The 19,431-nt window shown below is 50.8% G+C and overlaps 1 protein-coding gene across 36 annotated transcripts in view; it reads right to left on the bottom strand.

Moving 5' to 3' along the window:
• The window catches only part of NRXN2 (neurexin 2), a 346,059-nt gene that overhangs the window by 159,797 nt on the left and 166,831 nt on the right, over positions 1–19,431 (bottom strand). For all 36 annotated transcript variants that reach the window (XM_077920435.1, XM_077920436.1, XM_077920437.1 and 33 more), the window contains 4 exons: positions 8,161–8,322; positions 6,284–6,722; positions 4,655–5,038; positions 2,509–2,712 (listed from right to left, as the gene is read on the bottom strand). In XM_077920435.1, the coding sequence (XP_077776561.1) occupies positions 2,509–2,712; positions 4,655–5,038; positions 6,284–6,722; positions 8,161–8,322 (1,189 nt within the window). The remainder of the gene's footprint in view (positions 1–2,508; positions 2,713–4,654; positions 5,039–6,283; positions 6,723–8,160; positions 8,323–19,431) is intronic.

Below are 19,431 nucleotides of genomic sequence, written 5' to 3'. Positions count from 1 at the left end.
TCCTCCCCAAGAATCGCCAGAGCACCCTTCATGGATCAGTGCCTCAGGGAGAGGTAGGTGGGGGAGCCCTGTGAGGGGGAGTGTCCTTTTGGTCGGGGCAGAGGGTGCTCCTGAGTCCTCTGCAGACTCCAGGGCATGTCTGCCAGTGGGGGGAGAGGGGCTCTCCTCCTAGTGGGGGGGCATGTGGGTGGGGAGTCCCCATTCCCACAGGCTGCACAGCTGGGCTTGGCGTGCGTCGTCAACCGCAACAGAACAGTGGATGCAAACAGTCACAGGACCAAAAACCCCTCTCATGGGTGGTAGGTAAATTTCATGGAACAAAAGCAAGCCCCCCACACCCCAGGCAGGAGGAGGGATAAAGGGAAGGGAGGCTCAGGGAACAAAGAGAGGAATGGGCACCAGGTAAGCGGTTTGGGGGGGCACATGGAAGGTGGGAAGAGGGTCATGTTGGAGGGGAAGGGGGGCATTTGTGGGGCCTTTGGTCGCCATGGCTGTTTGCTCTGGGCTGGCCATTTATGTCTCAATGAAGGGTTGAAAACCAAGGTGGGCAGGGAGGAGAAAATTACTGTGCTTGGGTCTTTAGAAAGATGAATGGGGCTTTCTTCAACCCATTTCTCGCCTGGACACCGAAGAGGACAAAGTGGGGCAGGCACGAGGGAGGGAGGAAAGCTCCTGCCCCTCTCAGTCTCCATGGCTGGCTAAGTCAGGCAGGGAAAGCAGGTCCTGGTTTTAACAAAGAGGACCAGCCTCACCACCATCTCTGGTCCTCCAAGGCTACTCCAGGGAAAAGGAGGGGGCCCATCTTCCTCTTCTCCCCAGGCTGGGAAGGGGCATCTTTCCAAAGATCCAGCAACAAAAGGGGAGAAACAGAGAAAAAGCCCCAGGCTTGGCTTCCATGTAACGTCCCCACCTTCGCCTCACCCTCTGTGGAGAAATAAGCTGCGGGTGAAAAAACCCCTGTGTTTTGGAAAGCAAAATCCACACAATAGTGTGTGAGAAATCTGCATGCAGAACTTGATAGCGCTGCAGCTGAGCGCCCGTGAGGATGCGCTAATGTACAGTGATACCTTGGTTGCCCAATGGCTTGGCTCCTGAACAAATCGGCTCCCAAACACCGAAAACCTGGAAGTGCCGTATAAGACGCATAGTTTTAGAGGAGAACAAGAAAAAAATATTCTCTCCCTCTCTGCGCAGCGCCTCTCCAGCAAAGCGAAGACAGGACAGCAAGGACAGCGATCCCTCTTGCTGTTCTGGCTTCTGGGATAGCTGCGCAGCCTGCATTCGCTCCATAAGACGCACACACATTTCCCCTTGCTTTTTAGGAGGGAAAAAGTGTGTTTTATAGAGAGAAAAATACAGTGAGTGTTTCGGTTTGCTAACTTTTTTTGGAAGCCAAACGTCCGACGCAGCTTCCGATTGACTGCAGGAAGCTCCTGCAGTCAATCGGAAACTGCATCTTGGTTTTTGTACGGTACTGGGAGTTGAACGGATTAAGTTCGACTCCCAGAACGGACTCCCGGAACGGATTAAGTTCGACAACCAAGGTTCCACTGTATTTCATTTCTGGCTACCAATTCTACATTTAAAGCTGCAGTTGTATGCCTATGGAGACAGGCACGCAGGGAGCCCCAATGAAGAAAGTAAAGCCCACCAGGGTTGATATGGCTGCTCCTCAGTAAAGCTGCACAGTTTCATAGTCCATGAGGCCCATCAAACGCTGGACAGCCTTGAAACACACCCTTCCAAGTAATCTTTGCTGTGCAGCCCAGACAAAATCCATGATGGGCAGCCTTGTTTTTGCAGGCATCACCCACGATATCGCGGACATCCCCATCAAGTACAGCACAACCTCCCTCTGCCACGTTCATCCTCAAGAGGTTGGGTGAACGGGCAAAGCCACTCTTTGGGACGGGTTCTGCTAGTATCTCCATGGGAACCCAGCCTTCCCCAACTTTCTGCCCTCCGATGTTTCAGACTATAACTCCCATGAGACCCAGCCAGCAGGACGGGGGTTGATGGAAGTCATAGAGCAGAACTTCTAGAGGACACCTGGTTGGTGAAGTCCAGGCTAGCCTGCCCAGCACAGATTGGTCAGAGGGAGGCTTTTGAGAAATGCCTGTTGCATTTGATGGATCTTTCGCCACAGAGGGATAACTATACATATTTACTCAGGTGTAGCTCAGCTGACTACCCCTGGCGTGCGTCTGTCTGTGTGAAAGGCATATGAACGATGAGAAATTGGTAGCCAAATGAAACAGTATCGCATTTTGCTCCAGCACGATGCGAGAGTTCCCAAAAGCCATGTGGATTTTGCATTTCAATTGCACGAAGATTCCTCCCTGAGAAGGACCCCCTGCGGAAACACGTGTAATGGAGCCTGCCCGCCCCCACCAGAGCGCCGTTGCTGCGTCTGACCACCCTCTAAGGTGTTGCCTGCACCCCAGCACTGCCTCAGGGGGCTATCTGGGGAGATGAACAGATCCTGCCGGGTTCTGACCAGCTGGTTACCTAGGTTGACTGTGAGCTTCATCTGGCCCCCATCGAGCTCCAGGCGGAGAGTGTCGGCCGACTCCTTGGAGGTGGTGGCCATCATGAAGCCGTAGGCTCGCTGCGACATGAAGCGGAGGGAGACGTCTTCAGCCTCGGTGTGCATGACCGTCGGCAGCATGATCTTCATGTACATGCTCCCGTCATAGCTCAGCACTGTGGCCTCTGTTGGTGGGGAGGGGAGACACAGAGAGAGAAGGGAGTGGGGAGAGGAACCAAGAAAGGGAAGAGTGATTAGGAACAGGCCAGGCTGCATGTCCACCTCACCCACTCCAGGGGAAGCTGACATGGGGTCCTCCAGAGACTCTCGGACTACAACTCCCAGCAGCCTCAGCAGCCAGCACGGCCAATGGCCAGAGATGATGGTAGCTGTAGCCCATAGAAGGTGCCACACGGGCTACCTCCTGGTCTGGAGGAGGCTCTGCTGAAGAGCCCGCCCACCCCCGTCACCTGATCACCCCTGATTCTTTTACAATGGGAGATTCAGCCAGAGACTGAACCAGGGGCTCTTTGCCTGCAAAGCAAGGGCTGCACAAGGGGAAGCAGGCTTGGAAGAACCCCAAGAAAAACAAAAGAAAATCTTTGGGGAGGGAAGGAAATATTCAGAGCCCTCAAAATAGCCCAGTGAGGACAGTGCATGCTCTGTGTGCAGAGAATGCTGAAATTCATGGGGCAGGAGCATAGAAAACCAAAGGAGTCATGGGGGGCAGTTTGGAATACAGTGGTACCTCGGGTTAAGTACTTAATTCATTCCGGAGGTCCGTTCCTAACCTGAAACTGTTCTTAACCTGAAGCACCACTTTAGCTAATGGGGCCTCCTGCTGCCGCTGCGCAATTTCTGTTCTCATCCTGAAGCAATGTTCTTAACCTGAGGTACTATTTCTGGGTTAGCGGAGTCTGTAACCTGAAACGCCTGTAACCTGAGTGTCAGGGAACTGCCATCAGTGCCGGGGGGAGAGAGCAAGCTCCAAGGGGATCCCAGAGAGCGTCCCGGGAGTGGGAGAGGCAGCCCATCTTCTGGGGAAGGGAATCAGCGTAGCTCCAGTGGAGAAGGGGGGCAGATGGGAGAATCGGCGAGGCGGTCCCATGACTCCTTGCCGGGGACCAGCGGGGAGAGGAAGGGTCCTCCGCTGCCTACGCCCTCCTTGCGCAGAAGGCTTCCGCGCAGGGAGAGTAGGCGGGTGTCAAAGAGCTTCTTTGCTGGAAGAAGTTTAAGAAACGCCCACTGACGGATTCTGCCAGCGATTGAGGCAGCCACGGGTGAGTGGCTGTCCGGACAGGAAAGGTTCACTCAGGCAACCCAGCCAGGTGTTGGGACAGGCTTACGCACAAGCAACCCCTAGAACCATTACACTGAGGTACCACTGTATTCTGGAAGAGAGCATAGCTGGCTGGCTGGGAGCCTGAAGAGGGGCACACACTCCTCTGCAATGCAACATTTTCTCACAGGTCCTCCTGCAGATTGGTCATTTTTCATGTGAGTGGTTCTTTTAAAAAGGCAGATGGCAAGAAGGAGTATCCCCTAAAAAGATGCACCACGATTTCTCCGGCACATATGGAGGAAAGTGCCCTTTTCACATCATGCCAGGGCCAAGTGTGAGGCATCAAAAATGCTGCTTGTTTCAGAATGGCAGCATTATATAACAACAACAACAACACCACAACCCACTGGTTAAGAATTCTTTACAAGCCCCCCAGCCACTCAGAGACCTTTCCAGTTTTGCAGTTTGATGAGTGGTTTGCACATGGACCAATTCAGGTTGCACCATGAAAGTGGAGGGGGCAGACCCCTCGGGCAGCAAAACCAAGAGGTGGGGAAATGACCTGGAAGTCAGGGGATGACTTCAGGCAACATTATGTAACCTCTGTTCAAACACAATGAATGCTCAACGAACTGGTTGTCTGAAAGAGGCTCCGGTTACTGCTTGGGCCAGGCTTTGCCCATGTGGTGCCCTTTGGGTGCTTTGGACAATTCTCGGCAAGTATGGCCTCCCTTCACCCCTCTTGCACAGGGTCAAAGATTTAGGCTCGTGCTGAAGCTCAGCAAAAGGAAGCCCAGCTGGTTCCGGCACTCCTTCTGCCTCCTCTGGGCCCTGGGCCCCCTCACCTCTCTCGCACAGCCGGCCCAGGTAGCCAGTGCCCACGCAGTCGCAGATGAAGCGGTTCCAGCCCTCCCGGCAGAGGCCTCCGTTGCGGCACGGGGAGCTGCTGCACTGCTTGAGGGTCTCTCGGGAGCAGAAGCTGGAGACGCCAGCCACGCTCTGCACCTCGGCCAGGCGCCGCACATCACGGCTCTTCCCGTCAATGAAGAGGTCCCTCACACAGCCCACGTAGCCATAGTTCAAGAAGGCTGTCCACACCTCAGGGGGCAGGATGAGGTCCAGGCGGTTCTCAGGAAGCCCCCCGAGGTACATCTCGCTGTCCAGGTCCAGGATCTCACTCTCCCCGCTGGCCAGGAAGGGCGTGCTGCGGCTGTTCACGGAGATGGAGCCTGCAAGGAGGGAAAGCAGGAGAGGTCACCCCACAAAGTCTGGCTCACTGACTGTCCCTCCCTCCCAAATGACACTTGCATCTCTCTTCCTCTGGGGCTGCATGGGCCAACAGTTTACCCCAGTCAGAAAAGCTATGGGGACAGCCCTCTCATTATGCTATGAAAAGCAGCAGGTTGGTGCCCCCCTGCCAAGTCTGCCTGCTGCCCACCTACACCTCCCCACCCCAATGCATCAAGGAAAGGATAAGAAATTCAGCCTAAATAAGAGGGGCCAGCAGGAAGCAGCCCATGGGGGCTTTAGTGCCCCAAGACCCCTCTTCTTCCTTGAGTGGAGGCTTGGGGAGTCCCTTGCAAAAGGAAGGCCGGGGCTTAGTTCATCATTAGGCCCTCCTCTCTCATTGAAGTGAGCATGCCCCACTTTCTCCCAGTGCCCCCCCATAGTTTTTCCTTCCTTGTTTCGCACTGGCTTCTCTCTTCCTTTTTGTCAAATTTTTGTTAAATTTTTAAATCCCTACATATATATTTGATTCCAAATTTGTCATACATTTCTCTTTAAACTTTGACTTCCCATCTTTCCCTCCATGATGTTCTTCATCCCATCCCATGCCATTTACATACATTCTAATAAACATTTCACCTAAGACACATTCTTCCGTTTCATATATTATCAATTTTCCACCACTGCTCATATTTGGAATCCTGCTCGTGATTTCATCTATTTTTTTCCAGATATTCCAAAAGGGGCGTCTCTCTTCCTACAAGATTCTCTTTCTTGTAGGTTCCCAGCAATAAGAAGGCATCCCTGACAATCACTGTGCTGTAGCAAAGGGAAGTGCTGCCCCCATCCCTCTGGGGAATGCTGCTATCTCTGACCCTGTGCATAACTCCCTTCCATATGCCAGTGAGGGAAGGGCGATTGTTGCTGGCAAGCAGCCACCGCTGTGTGACACCCCAGTGGCCAAGGAGTCACAGGCGGCCTATGGGGTCAGAGGCAGCAAGGTGCCTTGGAAAACCAGCCGCTGCTAGTAACGGGGGGCTGTGGCTCTCAGGTCCTCCTTGGGGGCTTCCCAGAAGAGGCAGCTGGGCAGCTGGCATGAGAAGAGGGTGTTGGACCAGATGGGTCCCCTTTGCTCTCATCTGACAGCCAAGCCCTTCTGATGACCCCACCTGGCTCCAAATTGAACAGGACCAAGATCAGGCACAAGCGCGTCCCCAGCACCTGAGTTGGCAACAGAGCCCACTCACCCTTGCGCCCGTCACGCTGGAAGTCCACATGGCACCACTCGCCGTCATTCACCTTCTTGCTGCTGGCCCGCATCTTGATGCCCCCAGAGCCCATGTCCAGCAGCAGGTAGAGGTAGCCGTCGAGGAGCTCCATGGCGAAGTAGTCAGCCTTGTGCAGGCGCTCAGAGCGGCCCTCCTTGGGCGGCTGCAGCCGGCCGTGGCTGAAGAGCAGCAGCCCGTTTGGCTCCGTGGTGCGGAAGTCAAAGGAGATGGAGCCCGTCTTCTTGGTGTTCCATTTGGGCAGTGAGATGTAGGCCTCAGGGGACTCAAAGGTGACCGGGTCGAGGGCCGCTACATTCTCGCAGCGGAAGACCAGGTCCCCATTGATCTTCATCTTGGGGTCCCCTTCCTTGGCCAAGCGAGACAGCTCCAGCTTGAAGTCATTGTTCTTATAGACAACCTGCAAAGGGATGGGAGAAGCAGGCGGGGTCAACAGGACACGGTGAGCTTTGTCACACCTTGATGTGAGCCAGCTCTCCACCATCTTGGGATTTGACAGAGAGAGAGAGATGAGGAGGGAAGGAAGATGGGGAGCAACCAGGGAATGTTGCCTGTGGATTTCTTCGACATGACCTGTGGAATCCTGTGGTTCCATGATGCCAAAGGTTCTTTGTTTGCCTCTCAAATTTGACCATGAATATTTTTTTAACCCTAATTTTAAACAATGGGGAATTTAACAATGAATAATGGTCACACATACTTTAGAACAATGCAGAACAGCTGACGGCAAAGCCATTGAGAGGCAATCTAGAGGGCTGTAGTTTGGCCACTTTGACGTGCTCCCCCAGCTCTCAGGAGAGTTGACCAGGGGATCACTTTGACCCTTGGTGCAGGGTCAGACTGGGGAAAACCCAGCAGGGCTCAGGTCCCCATGCAGACACAAAGAACTTGGGCCAGTGATTCTTCCTCTCAGCCTAAGCTACCTCACAGGGTTGTTGTGAAGGGGAGAGAGGGGATTCTGTCTGCCACCATGAGCTTCTTGTGGAGTGAGTGAAGCTATAATGCAATCCCCCAGTTTCTGAAGAGAAGGAAGACCCTCTCCACTGAGAATATGAGGGTTGGTCCACACTTACCTTTTCTCCATGCTTTCCAGACACAAGTCTGCGCTCCATGTTTGAGCGCTCTTTTTAAAATTATTCCTCTGGAGCTTTCCCTGCACAAATCTGCTCTTTACCACTGCATCAGAGCAAATGGCAATCCATGAAAAACCCAAATGGCTGTTTATTGTGCTTCAGCGTTAAAGAGCAGGTTTTGTGGGGGAAGCTCTGAGGCTAAATAATGAGCACTTGGACACAGAGCTTCAAAGCGTGGACCTGTGCCTGGAAAGCGCGGTGCAATAGGTAAATGTGGATAAGCCCTGAGTACACACACTGAGGATGATTGAAATCACCCAAGTTAAATATGTGTAAGATGTAACAGCACAGTATTTCATTTGCAGCCGCAGGAGATGCTCTGTTCTCTAGGCCAGCGGTGGAAAACCTGGTGCTGTTGGATTCCAGTTCCCATCTTGTCCTGGCCATGTGGCCAATGGCCATGGATGCTGCTGCCGCTGCTAGGAGCTGGAATCCACCAATGTTTAAGAGCCAAAGGCTCCCTTCGGTTCTACAGCATCAACTTTGCACCTGTGCAAGAGACCAAGGGACACACAGAGCCCTTCAATCCTTTCCCCCTCTTCCCAAGGTCTCCACCACATCCTCTCTGAGGGTCCCCAAGATGGAAAGGCAGCTTGTGTCAGTTCCCAGCAAGGAGGCTCCTTACGTCATTACGCTCAATGGGGATTAACCCTCCAACCCTGAGCCACCCCAACCCTCCAGTCCCAACCCCACCCCATGACTCACATCCTTGAGACATCCCATGAAATTGTTGCTGACGGGGGACCCGGGCAGGTCGGCCGTATTGGGGCTCCCCCCAATGTAGAAAAAGTCGTCTGAGCCCAGCATGGTGTAGTCTTCCTGGGTGTAGCCGGTGGTGGTGAGGATCCCATCCACAGAGATGGTCACCTGTCCGTCGTGAGCGCAGGGGTTGGGGGGAGGGGTCGGGGTTGGGGAGACAAGGAGACAACAGAGTGTTAACCAACGAGGGATCTGGCGGGGAGAAGAGGGGAGACTTGGCAGGGCAGGGGAGAGGAGGAGCTGCTGACTCATTTTTATGTCTGATTGTCTTTCTGGAGAAATACCGCACTTTCGTTCTGATGGAGGGTGGGAGGAGAGGGGGAGGAGGAGGAGGAGAAGGAGTGAGGCAGGCAGAAGGGTGAAAGGGGAGAAGAATCTGCACAAGGTTTGATGGTCCAGTTGGGGACAGGGCAGGGGCAGTCTTGCAGCCACTGCTGCTTTGCCCCCCGTTGAGTCAATTGATGGCAGCTTCTGAGTCCATGTTTTGGCTGCATAGTCCCTCCCCCTCTTGCCCCAATCATCATGCCGCCACCCATTGCCATGGCAGTTCTGCCAACCAGGAAGCACCCATTTCAGCTGGCTGTTCAGGAAAGGCCTCCAGAGTTACCTGGGAGAAGAAAAGAATTACATGGGGCATTTTTTGAAAGAAGAGTGTGTGAAGCAGGTTGCAGTTTAAACTAGTTTTGAAGGTCGATTGAGCGGCTCTCCTTGAGGAACTGTTGCTTTGAATTCTGCCAAGAATGAGCTGCTACAGATTTCTGGGTCTTTCTTGGTTCCTCACAGCCTCTTGCTTGGAGAAGTGGCTCAAAAACTGATTTGGAAGTGCAGCCTGAACACCGCTAAAGCCGTTTGCAGTTGTTTAGGGCTGAGGTTTTCAACCTTTTTGAGTCCATGGCTCCCTTGACCAACTACACACTGCGGCACCCCTGTGGGGCTTAGGAGCCCAGTTATGTCACCCTTGCCTGCAGAGCTGGCAGCTTCTCACCCTTTTTGAACACCCTCCCTTGAGGAGCGTTCCCTTAGCCTCATCTCCTCTCCCCTCTCCTTCGGAGTCCTCCAGGAAGCTGCTGTTGCCCCCCTGGACCCCACAGGAGCCTGAGAAGCACCCCCTGCCAGCCCCAGAGGCACCATTTGCCTGGGGAGCTTGTAGCCAGGGCTGCTGCAACAAACAGCTGTGCAAGCCTTTGGAAGGCAGAGATGCTAGATGGCATCAGAGCGAGGGAGGAAAGGAAAGAAGGACAGAAGCCAGTTGCCCGAGGCACCCTTGACTATCAGTGGCATGGCACACCGGTTGAAAACCACTGGTTTAGGGGCTTACTCGGTCACAGGCATGGCAACATCTGCCTATACCCTCCCATTGCACCCTGAACTGCTCCCAAGACTGTTGTGTGTGTGTGTGTCCTGCTGACCTTCCTTTGGGGCGTCGGCCTGGCCATGAACAAGGAGCAAGGACCTTGGTCCCCAACAACAGCCACAGCACTATGCAGCTGCAGCCACAGCTGGTGTGGTGTCAGGGTTGCAGCTTCGGGCTAGGACCTGCAAGGCCAGGGTGCAAATCCCTACTCGGTCATGAAGCTCAGTGGGTCACCTTGGACCAGCTACCATCTCTCAGCCTAAGCTACCTCACAGGGGTGTTGTGAGGGTAAAACAGGGTGGGGGAGAACTATGTTTTATGTATAATAAATAATACATAAAAAACACCCCAGTGGCTCATGGGAATCCTATCTGCTGTTGAACACACATTCAGGGCCAATGGAAAAAGTCAAGGGTCTTCCTTATGCAGGATGCTACCATATCCTCTGTCAGATCCGTGGTTCATCTAGCTCAGCATTGTCTACACACCACAATGGCAGCAATGATTCTCCAAGGTTGCAGGCAGGTAGTCTTTCTTGCCAGCCTTACCTGCACCTGCTGCTGGTACTTGAACCCGGGACCTTCTGCGTGCCAAGCAGATGCTCTGTGGGCCCCTCCAGAAGTCCTTTTGTGTGTGTGCATTCCTCATTTGTGTTTGCGATGGTATCGGGGTGATGAGACATGATCCTGCTTTCAATACCATTTGTGCCTGCAAAAGTTTTGGGGTGGCCCCAATGCCTCATCTTCCCATCAAAACATATCCTGTAACTTCCTGCGAAAATCCTCCAACTTGTTATATCAAATGTATCCTGGGGTTTGTGGGTGTGTCCCATTATTGTGGCACTTGTAGTAAACTGCTTTGAGGTTTTGTTGGCTGTAAAATTTATACACTTTTTGTGCATAAATAAGTTGGAACAACAACAACCCTCAAAGCAGTTTATTGAATTGAGGAACTGAATGGGGTGCCCTGGAAGAAGGTCTTGATGGGCTAGCTGGGACCCTCAACAGGAGCACTCTAATGTTTTGTTGCAGCCCCCTACTTGTTGCTGAACACCTGCCTTGAACAAAAGCTGACCTAAACAAAGGGCTGGGACTGCTCCAAACCCTGCCCTAACACAGGTTTCAAAGGGGCATTTCCTCCAAATGTGTATCCACTTTGTTAGCTTCCTTTGGAGCACAGAACTGGCAGCTTCTTTGCATGGGGATAGAACATCCCTGGCAGCCACTGACATTTTTTTCCACACTGGAAGAAGATTTCAGTTTAGCCATGTATTCCATTCCTCTTAAGAACTACAAATTTCGAAGCAGCTCCATTAAGGAAGTCTCTGCTGAAGGCTTGCAGAGCTGGGCAGCTGGAATTTGTAAACTGGGAATGAATGTTGCAGCAGCAGCAGCAGCAGCAGCAGCAGCAGCTCAGGCTGCTTTGAGTACCTTTTCTAACAGCTTCTAAAGGAGGCAAATATCTCCAAAATAACTCAGCTGCTTATCTTACAAGATTGGGTGTCAGGGTTCCCCTCAGAGGAGGAGCAAAGGAAGCAGGACCTTACAGACAAATTCCACACTGCCAAGGAACTTTTAAAAGCTTTTGGGTCTGGACGTCCCAGACCCAAGACTGAAGGTGGTCTCACCAGTGACCTAAGTTCCTGGTCAGTTCTCAAGCCACTACTCCCATCTCCCCCAGGGTCCCAGGAGCAGAGGAAATGGTGAACCAGGAAGGAGTTTCAGAGCAGCTGTCAAGTGCTCCATTAGCTTCCTGTGAGGAGACTTGGAAGGAGAAGCATGGAAGCACCTGTCCAGATCTAAGCCTGGCTGGGACCCTCCAGCTCCTATGCAAGTCCCCCTTCTGGGCTACTTCATTGCTGAAGCTCCAGCCTTCCAGACTTGAGGAAATGGACACTAGGAAGGTGTAGGGATTGGGGTTTTCTGTAGGCACCATTAGCATCCTTGGCCATGGAGGACTTCCCGTGTTCACTTGAACACATAAAGAACAATGACTCTAGGCGTCCTACCTTGCAACTGGCGTTGATAAACATACTGCCTCCAACAGTGGAAGTAGAACAGGGTTAGTAGCCACCAATAGCCTCATTCTCCACGAATCAATCTGTCCAATCCCCTTTTAAAGCCAAGTTGGTGGCCATCACGGCCTCTTGAGAGAGCACATTCCATAGTTTAACTACATGCTACGTGAAGGACTTCCTTTTACCTGTCCGGAATCTTCCAACATTCAGCTTCATTGAGTCCATGAGTTCTAGTGCTACATGAGAAAGGAAGAAAAAACTTTTCTCTGTCCCTTTCTCCACACCATGCAGAATTTCGTACGCCTCTATCATGTCTCCCCTCACTTGCTGTACCCCTAAACTAAAAAGCTCCAAATGCTACAGTCTTTCCTCATCAGTTCCCTTCATAATTTTAGTTGCCCTTTTCTGAACCTTTTTTTTTCCAGCTCAACAATATCCTTTTTGAGGAGCGGTGACCAGAATTGTCACAGTACTCCAGATGTGGCTGCACCATAATTTGTGTAACAGCATGATGACATCGGCAGTTTTATTTTCAGTTCCATCCCTAATGATCCCTAGCATGGAATTTGCCTTTTTCACAGCTGCCTCACACTGGGTTGACATCTCCATTGAACTATCCACTACAACCTCAACAGTCTTGTTCCTGGACAGTCACAGCCAATTCAGACCCCATGAGTGTGCATGTGAAATTAATATTTTTTGCCCTGACATGCATCACTTTACACTGCATTTGGAGTTATTCACAATCCCTTTTTGTTTCAATGATCCTGAACAATTTACTATAATCAACAAGCTTGTCCACCTTACAACTCACCCTTAACTCTCGATTTATGAATAAAAAGCGCATGTGCTCCCTATATCTCTCCATTTGGAGAATTGTCCATATATTCCAGTAACAGTTTCCTGTTACTTAACCAGTTCTTGATCCACAAGAGGCTCTCTCTTCTTGCTCCATGACTGCTAAGCTTTCTCAGAAGTCTTTGGTAAGCTACTTTGTTGAAAGCCTTTTGAAAGTCCAGGTACACTATGTCAACTGCATAGCCTCTATCTGTATGGTAGCTGACACTCTCAAATAACTCCGCAAGGTTAGTGAGACAGGGCTTGTCCTTGCATATGCCATGCTGGTTTTGCTTCAGCAAGGCTTGTCCTTCTACCAGTATTACCAGACCAGATGTCAAGTTAAGCGGCTTGTAATTTCCAGGATTCCCATGGACTGAAGAGGGCTACAGTCTGGTGCTCAGCTAAGGCCTCTCCCCACCCTAAGCTTCTTGCAGGAGGGTCTCAAAGGGGCAATCCTCCAGCCTGGAGCCTAGGGTTCCATTGCCGTTCCACTGACTCCTGCCTTGTACATTGCCTGGAGTAGCACACAGGCTATGGGAAGCATGATGCCCTGGTGTAAAGGAGGCTGATAACTCAGGGCAATGTGACTCAGGGGCTGCTGCTTCCAAGGGTCCCAGTTTGGAGGTCTCTAGCTCAAGGAGCTCCTGGCTTAAAGGTGCCGAGGCTCAATATCTGTGCTGGGCCCAGGCTCAGCACCTCCGCGGCACGTATCCCTGAGTCCTACTCATTACTCAGAGAACAGGCCCAAAGGCAAATCAATGCCACAAGCCTGTTATTTATTTACTCACTGCTAAAGCTAAGCAGGTTTAGTTGCAACAAAGCGCCTGGGAATCAGAAGCAGCTTTTGAGTCCTTCCCAGGAAGAGCAACTTATAAATGCAACAAATAAAAGCAGCCACTCTTAGGAGCCTAAATCCCAGTTAGACTCATTTGCAAGCCCCTTTTGTTCTGGGGAAATTTTCAGACAAGAGGCCCTCTGAAAACAGCTGAGAGATAACTTGCCTCTTGTTTGTTATGTGGCAATTGTTGCCTTTTTATTTATAGTAACGAGATTGGCTTTATTCCTTTGGCTGCAGACCACAAACCATTTAGGAGCTTTGCTGAAATTCCACGGAAATGCACAGCAATGTTAATGGATTGTGGGTTGCAGCCTCCTCCTCCTCCTCCTCAGAGGGCTCAGCTGCAGGTAGCTTCCTCTCCTGTGTTTCATTATTATTTGCTTGGTTTTGAAGAAACTGAGAACATTACTGGGTGGGTTCCCAAGTGATTTCCCCCACTAATGCATTTGCCCTACGGACCCTCTAAGCCTTAATGAACCCCCAAAGAAACTTTGAAAGCATCCGCCAATTTCATTCCGCTGGGGAGGGGAAGTGGGCAGGCTGGTTATTACAAGAAGTAAGCCTTGCCTCTCCATTCTGGATCTAGCCCAAGGTCCATCTCACTCAGAGTGTATCTGATAAAGCAGCCTTCGCCAGATGTTGTTGGACTACAGCTCCCATCACTCCCAGCCAGTTGGTGAAGGCTGTGACAAAGCCTGAAAGACTGCTGGATTCGGCTAGTGAAGAGTTGATACTGTGGCTGGGGTGAGGGGGATATAGGACTATGGATGCTATAAGGGTCTAAACACTGCCTGCCTGCCTGCTTGCTATTCCACCTCCGTAATACCTGCTCCACCCACATACTTGTAAATCAATAGATTATTGGCGTCTCCAGTGCTTTCTTCTGCAAAGCAAAGGTTGCCTTCAACCTTCCACAACTTGTGGAAGCTGTAAGCAAGAAGCATCTAAACCTTCTGCCTGAGTACATCTGATGAGGATAAACAGAATTATGTTCATTTGGTTCTTCTGTGATGAGGGACTTGGAAAGATAGAGGCCACATTCACATGTCACAAAATGCCAAAATGGCTTATCATGGGTTGTTGTGGATGCTGCCTGGTGACTCTGACCCCAGAAACAGACTGATTAACCTTGGTTTCTCATGATGCCCAAACCTGAAGTCACCATGGCTTGTTGCTCCCTAAGAAGCCGAACTGCAAGCCATCCTTAAACCATGGCTGGTTGCTGGCCTGCAAGTTCTGGTTTGTAAGGGAGAAGTTCAGATACCATGGGCAGCCAGGATGAACTACAATGTCCTGCCTTGTTCCTCTGGCTGAGACCAGTGAAGAGTTGGAGTGTGGGCAACCAGGCAAAATACACCAGCACCATTATTGTGAAGTGTGAACCCAGCCGCTGCCTCTTGATTCTTTCTTACAGAAAGCACTGGTTTGCAACATGGATCAATCCCTAATGATGCTCTGCTATTGATTAGGTAAAGGTAAAGGGACCCCTGACCGTTAGGTCCAGTCGTGACCGACTCTGGGGTTGCGGCGCTCATCTCGCTTTATTGGCCGAGGGAGCCGGCGTACAGCTTCTGGGTCATGTGGCCAGCATGACTAAGCCACTTCTGGCAAACCAGAGCAGCGCACGGAAACACAGTTTACCTTACCGCCAGAGCGGTACCTATTTATCTACTTGCACTCTGACATGCTTTCGAACTGCTAGGTTGGCAGGAGCAGGGACCAAGCAACGGGAGCTCACCCCGTGACGGGGATTCGAACCACCGACCTTCTGATCGGCAAGTCCTAGGCTCTGTGGTTTAATCCACAGCGCCACCCGTGTCCCTGCTATTGATTACCTGGGCCAAATTATCAAGAAGGCTATTGCTAATATCCAACAGGGCTGAGTGTCACAAGTAAGAGCACTTGCACATGAATGGACCATTTGGTTCTTGTGTCTCTGCACAAAGCAAAGGGCACATGCGCTGGTGGTAGCATTCCTAGGCCAGGAAAGGCAATGGCCCATGGTGCAGGTTTCAGCTGGTGCAAATGTATTGGCTGAGTGGTCCATGATGTATGGAGCAGGGCAGAAGGGGCTGGCCAAACTGTAAGCCACATTAAAGGTTATCAAGACAGTGCAGAATAAAGACCTGCAGGCAGCCTCTCACCCACAGGGCAGTGGGAGAGTGCCTGCTCTGTATGGAGAAGGTCCCAGGTCCAAGCAGGATCAAGCAGGAAAAAACCCTTCTCTGTCTGAGATTCTGGAGAGCGGAGAGACAATACTGGGCCAGATAGACCTGGCAGGAGAGCAGCTTTCTATATTCCGCCTGAACTGGTGCGATATGAACTTGCTTAGATTTCCAGACTCGCCATCTCTCTGGTAACAGCAGCTTAGATAAATAAAAATGTGGAACCTGATGAATTGAAAGAGAGAAGAACAAACGGCTCACCCTAACGGCTGCAGTCTTAATGTCCCTCCACAATACCCTGGTCTGCTAGGAATGCTTCTGGAGCTACATAACTTGATTAGGAGGTAATCTTTGTGTTTAGAAGGATTACAACCACATCAGAAAAGCCATGCAGCAGATGGATCAGAGAGTGTGTAGCCCTGCACTCTCGCCACACAGGGACCAACCAGATGCCCATTATGGGAAGCCACACATGAGCAGGACACAAGTGCAACAGCACCATGCTCTGTCCAATGGCACAGCTTCCCTGGGGCTGAATGACACCAGTGGCTGGACGTTCTGACTTTTTCAAGCTCCCACATGAAAAATAGCAAGTCAGCTTAGCTCAATCCTTCAGCAGCCCCTGTTCGGGTGAGCTTCAGCCAGCCCAAAAAAGCCTCACGCCCCAAGTGAACTCCTCTCAGGCTTTTACCAGCCGAGGAAAAATGTCACGCTGCTCTCCCAAAACCCAGATCCCTTGAGGGTCTGTGAGAAGGAACAGCAGAGGGGCACCAATTTCCGTTACGAAAATCTGACTAGCGCTCAGGTCAACTCTTCAACCCTTAAACTCTCCCAAACTTCAGGCCAATTATGATGAATCCAAACAGCATTTAGCTAGAAGAACTGACAGCTGCAGAGAAGGAAGAGCCAGGCAGCAAGGCTAAACAGGGAAAGAAAAGCCAAGGTGTTGCTGTTCCTGACACTCCTTGGCTGGACATATGGACCAATGGTGCCATCCAGCCCATTAGTAATGGTGTGAATGATGGAGCTAAGTGGGGGTCCTCATCTGTACCAGGATCCTGATGGGGACTTTGCCCATTTGCCCTCTGCTGTGGTTCCAACCAAGATCAGGCCCTGTACCCAAATGCCTATTTGCCCTGGTGCAAAAAGGACCTTCCTTTCCAACACACACCATACGCACAGAGCTCCAGAATTTAAGCTCCAGGTGCAAAGATGTTGAAATGTTTTAATCTTTTGCTGTTAACTGTAATAGTTTTTATAAACTGTTTTTTAAACTGATTTTATTTAAAAAAATGCTTAGAGGTTTCACTACTAAGTAGCTTATAAATTTTGTTAAACAAATAAAATAAACTGTGACCTTAGTGGGAGGCTTAGGGTCTCCCTATGCTTGCTATTTTCTTCTTTTTAAAAAAAATAATCTCCCAACTAAAGGCGTAAATGGTGCGCTCTGTGCTGACTGGGGGGGTGATGGGAACTTGCATTCCAAAACATCTGAAGGGGCACCAGGTGTCTGTGCTGCTTTAAGGTGCCACAGTTCTTTTCTGCTTTTGATGGACTGACTCCCTTTCTAGTAGAGTCAGACATCTGGTGAGGTGGATTTGACTGAAAAGAGCTTGTCCTGAAATGCTGGAAAAGAGCAGGAAACTGAAAGCTCAGGCAGTGAGGAGGCGAGCAAAGAGTTTAATTGAGGGGGACGGGGTCAGTGCTTAACCACTTAAAACAATAACTCCTCCTGCTGCTGACACTTAAAACAACCAGGCAAGAAGCATTTACAGGCAGTTCCAGGAGCACTAAGGCCCTCTAAATGGAGGCAGGGAGACTGCCTGGGGCTGAGCTAATGAGGTGTTAATGACTCCAGAGGAGGTCTAAATGGATGCCAAAGGGGGCACTTGAAAAGGCAAAGGAGAGGGGCATAGGCAGATCCCTCTTTCAATCAGGACAAGGCAGCTGCTGCAGCCTTTCCTCCAGTCTTCTAAGACTGACCTGCATCAGGGATGTCATGCACACTCTCTCACAGAATGCTGTGTTATGTGGGAGGCAAAAGGTGGCCCAGCTGAAAGTGGCTGCAAAAGTTTCTGCCATAATAAATTTGTCAGACTTTTAGGTGCAACAGGACTCATTATTTTGCAGGAAGTTGGATAGTAAATTAATGATATAATAACAACACACCTCATAATGCACCTCCAGCATCCTTCTCACTAGTGACCATCTCCAGTTGCCAAGGGCTACCAACAGGGAATAGTTCTCCACTTTGCACCCCGCTTGGGGGCTTCCCAAATGTATATCTGGATTTCCCATTGCTAGAGACAGGATACTGGAGTAGAACTTTGTGGTCTGATCCACCAAGGCACTCCCTTGAACATTTAGGTCTGTAAGAAAGCGTTCCACTTAAACAGTTCCGCAGCCTTAACGCCACAGAGCATTAAGCACTATCTACAATCTGCAGAATGTTTTTAAAATTTCAGCACTGGATGGGTTGGTGGGGGCTTTTGTTTGGAGACGACTCTTCTCTTCATCTCCATAGAAACTGACTATGCTTGCTGCTGTTTAAAGGGAAGCTGTCTTGTTCAAATGCCATTTCTACAAGGGCTCAAACAGGGCAAAAGTCAAAGTGGAGCAGGCAGAAAAGCTGTGGGCCACCCTTGTGACAGAGGCTCATGTGGAACTCTTGACTGATCAATGTGGACTAGTGTGAAATGTAGGTGTTTCTTCTGTCTGGAGCACTGAGGTGATCTCAGGGCTAAACTGCACTTGACCCTGAGTGTGTCTTTGCATCTCAAGTGCATGTACTTAAAATGCAAAGGGTTATCAGCAGGGTGGGGAGCTGTAAACCCCAGAATATGTGCAGAGGAAGGCAACCAAAATGATGAAGGGTCTGGAAATCAAGCATTATGAAGAATAGCTGAAGGAGTTGGGGATGTTTAGCCTGGAGAAGAGAAGACTGACAAGGTGCTAAAAGGTAAAGGGAAAGGTACCCCTGCCCGTACAGGCCAGTCTTGACAGACTCTGGGGTTGTGCGCCCATCTCACTCAAGAGGCCGGGGGCCAGCGCTGTCCGGAGACGCTTCCGGGTCACGTGGACAGCGTGACAAAGCTGCATCTGGCGAGCCAGCGCAGCACACGGAACGCCGTTTACCTTCCCGCTGGTAAGCGGTCCCTATTTATCTACTTGCACCCGGGGATGCTTTCGAACTGCTAGGTTGGCAGGCGCTGGGACCGAGCAGCGGGAGCACACCCCGCCGCGGGGATTCGAACCGCCGACCTTTCGATCGGCAAGCCCTAGGCGCTGAGGCTTTTACCCACAGTGCCACCCGCGTCCCACCGACAAGGTGATAGGATAGCCATATTCAGATATCTGAAGGGCTGCCACATAGAAGACGGAGCAAGCTTTTTTTCCTGCTACTCCAGAGGGAAAGACCTGAGCCAATGGAATCAAATGACACGAAAGCCTATTCCGACTAAACTTTACTCGGCTACGAGTGATCGCCAAAGAAGAAAGAAAAAGAACACTAGGTAAGAGCTAGAGGTAAGTAGAATGGACTCCCTCAGAAGGTGGTAGACTCTCCTTCATTGGAGATTTTTGAACAGAGGTTGGATGGCCATCGGTCAGGGATTTTGTAGCTATGATTCCTGCACTGCAGGAGGTTGCTCTAGATGTCCCTTTGGGTCCCTTTCAACTCCACAATTCTATGTTTCTGATAATCCAGAATACTATGCCAAGGGCAAAGCACAGGATTACATAGAACAGCCTATCCATGCCCACCGAGGCTGAGGGGAATGGTAGCCCAAAACATCTGGAGAGCACAAAGCTGGGGGAAGTCAGAGCCTGGAAGCGGATTTAAGCTGAGTCTTATATTCACTTTCTTGCAAAATTTGCAAGTTCCATAGTGCTCCATAATTTTTTAATTGGGTGCTTTGGTAATTGTTTTAAAATTGCCACTGCCCTTTAGTTTTTCATGTATTTTGTTTTATATTTGTTGTAAACCATCTACAAGTCTCTATAA

Source organism: Podarcis muralis, chromosome 16, assembly GCF_964188315.1.
Source record: "Podarcis muralis chromosome 16, rPodMur119.hap1.1, whole genome shotgun sequence".
NCBI classification, from domain to species: domain Eukaryota; kingdom Metazoa; phylum Chordata; class Lepidosauria; order Squamata; family Lacertidae; genus Podarcis; species Podarcis muralis.
The sequence above is the reverse complement of the archived record's forward strand: the minus strand, read 5'-3'. Positions and strand labels throughout refer to the sequence as shown.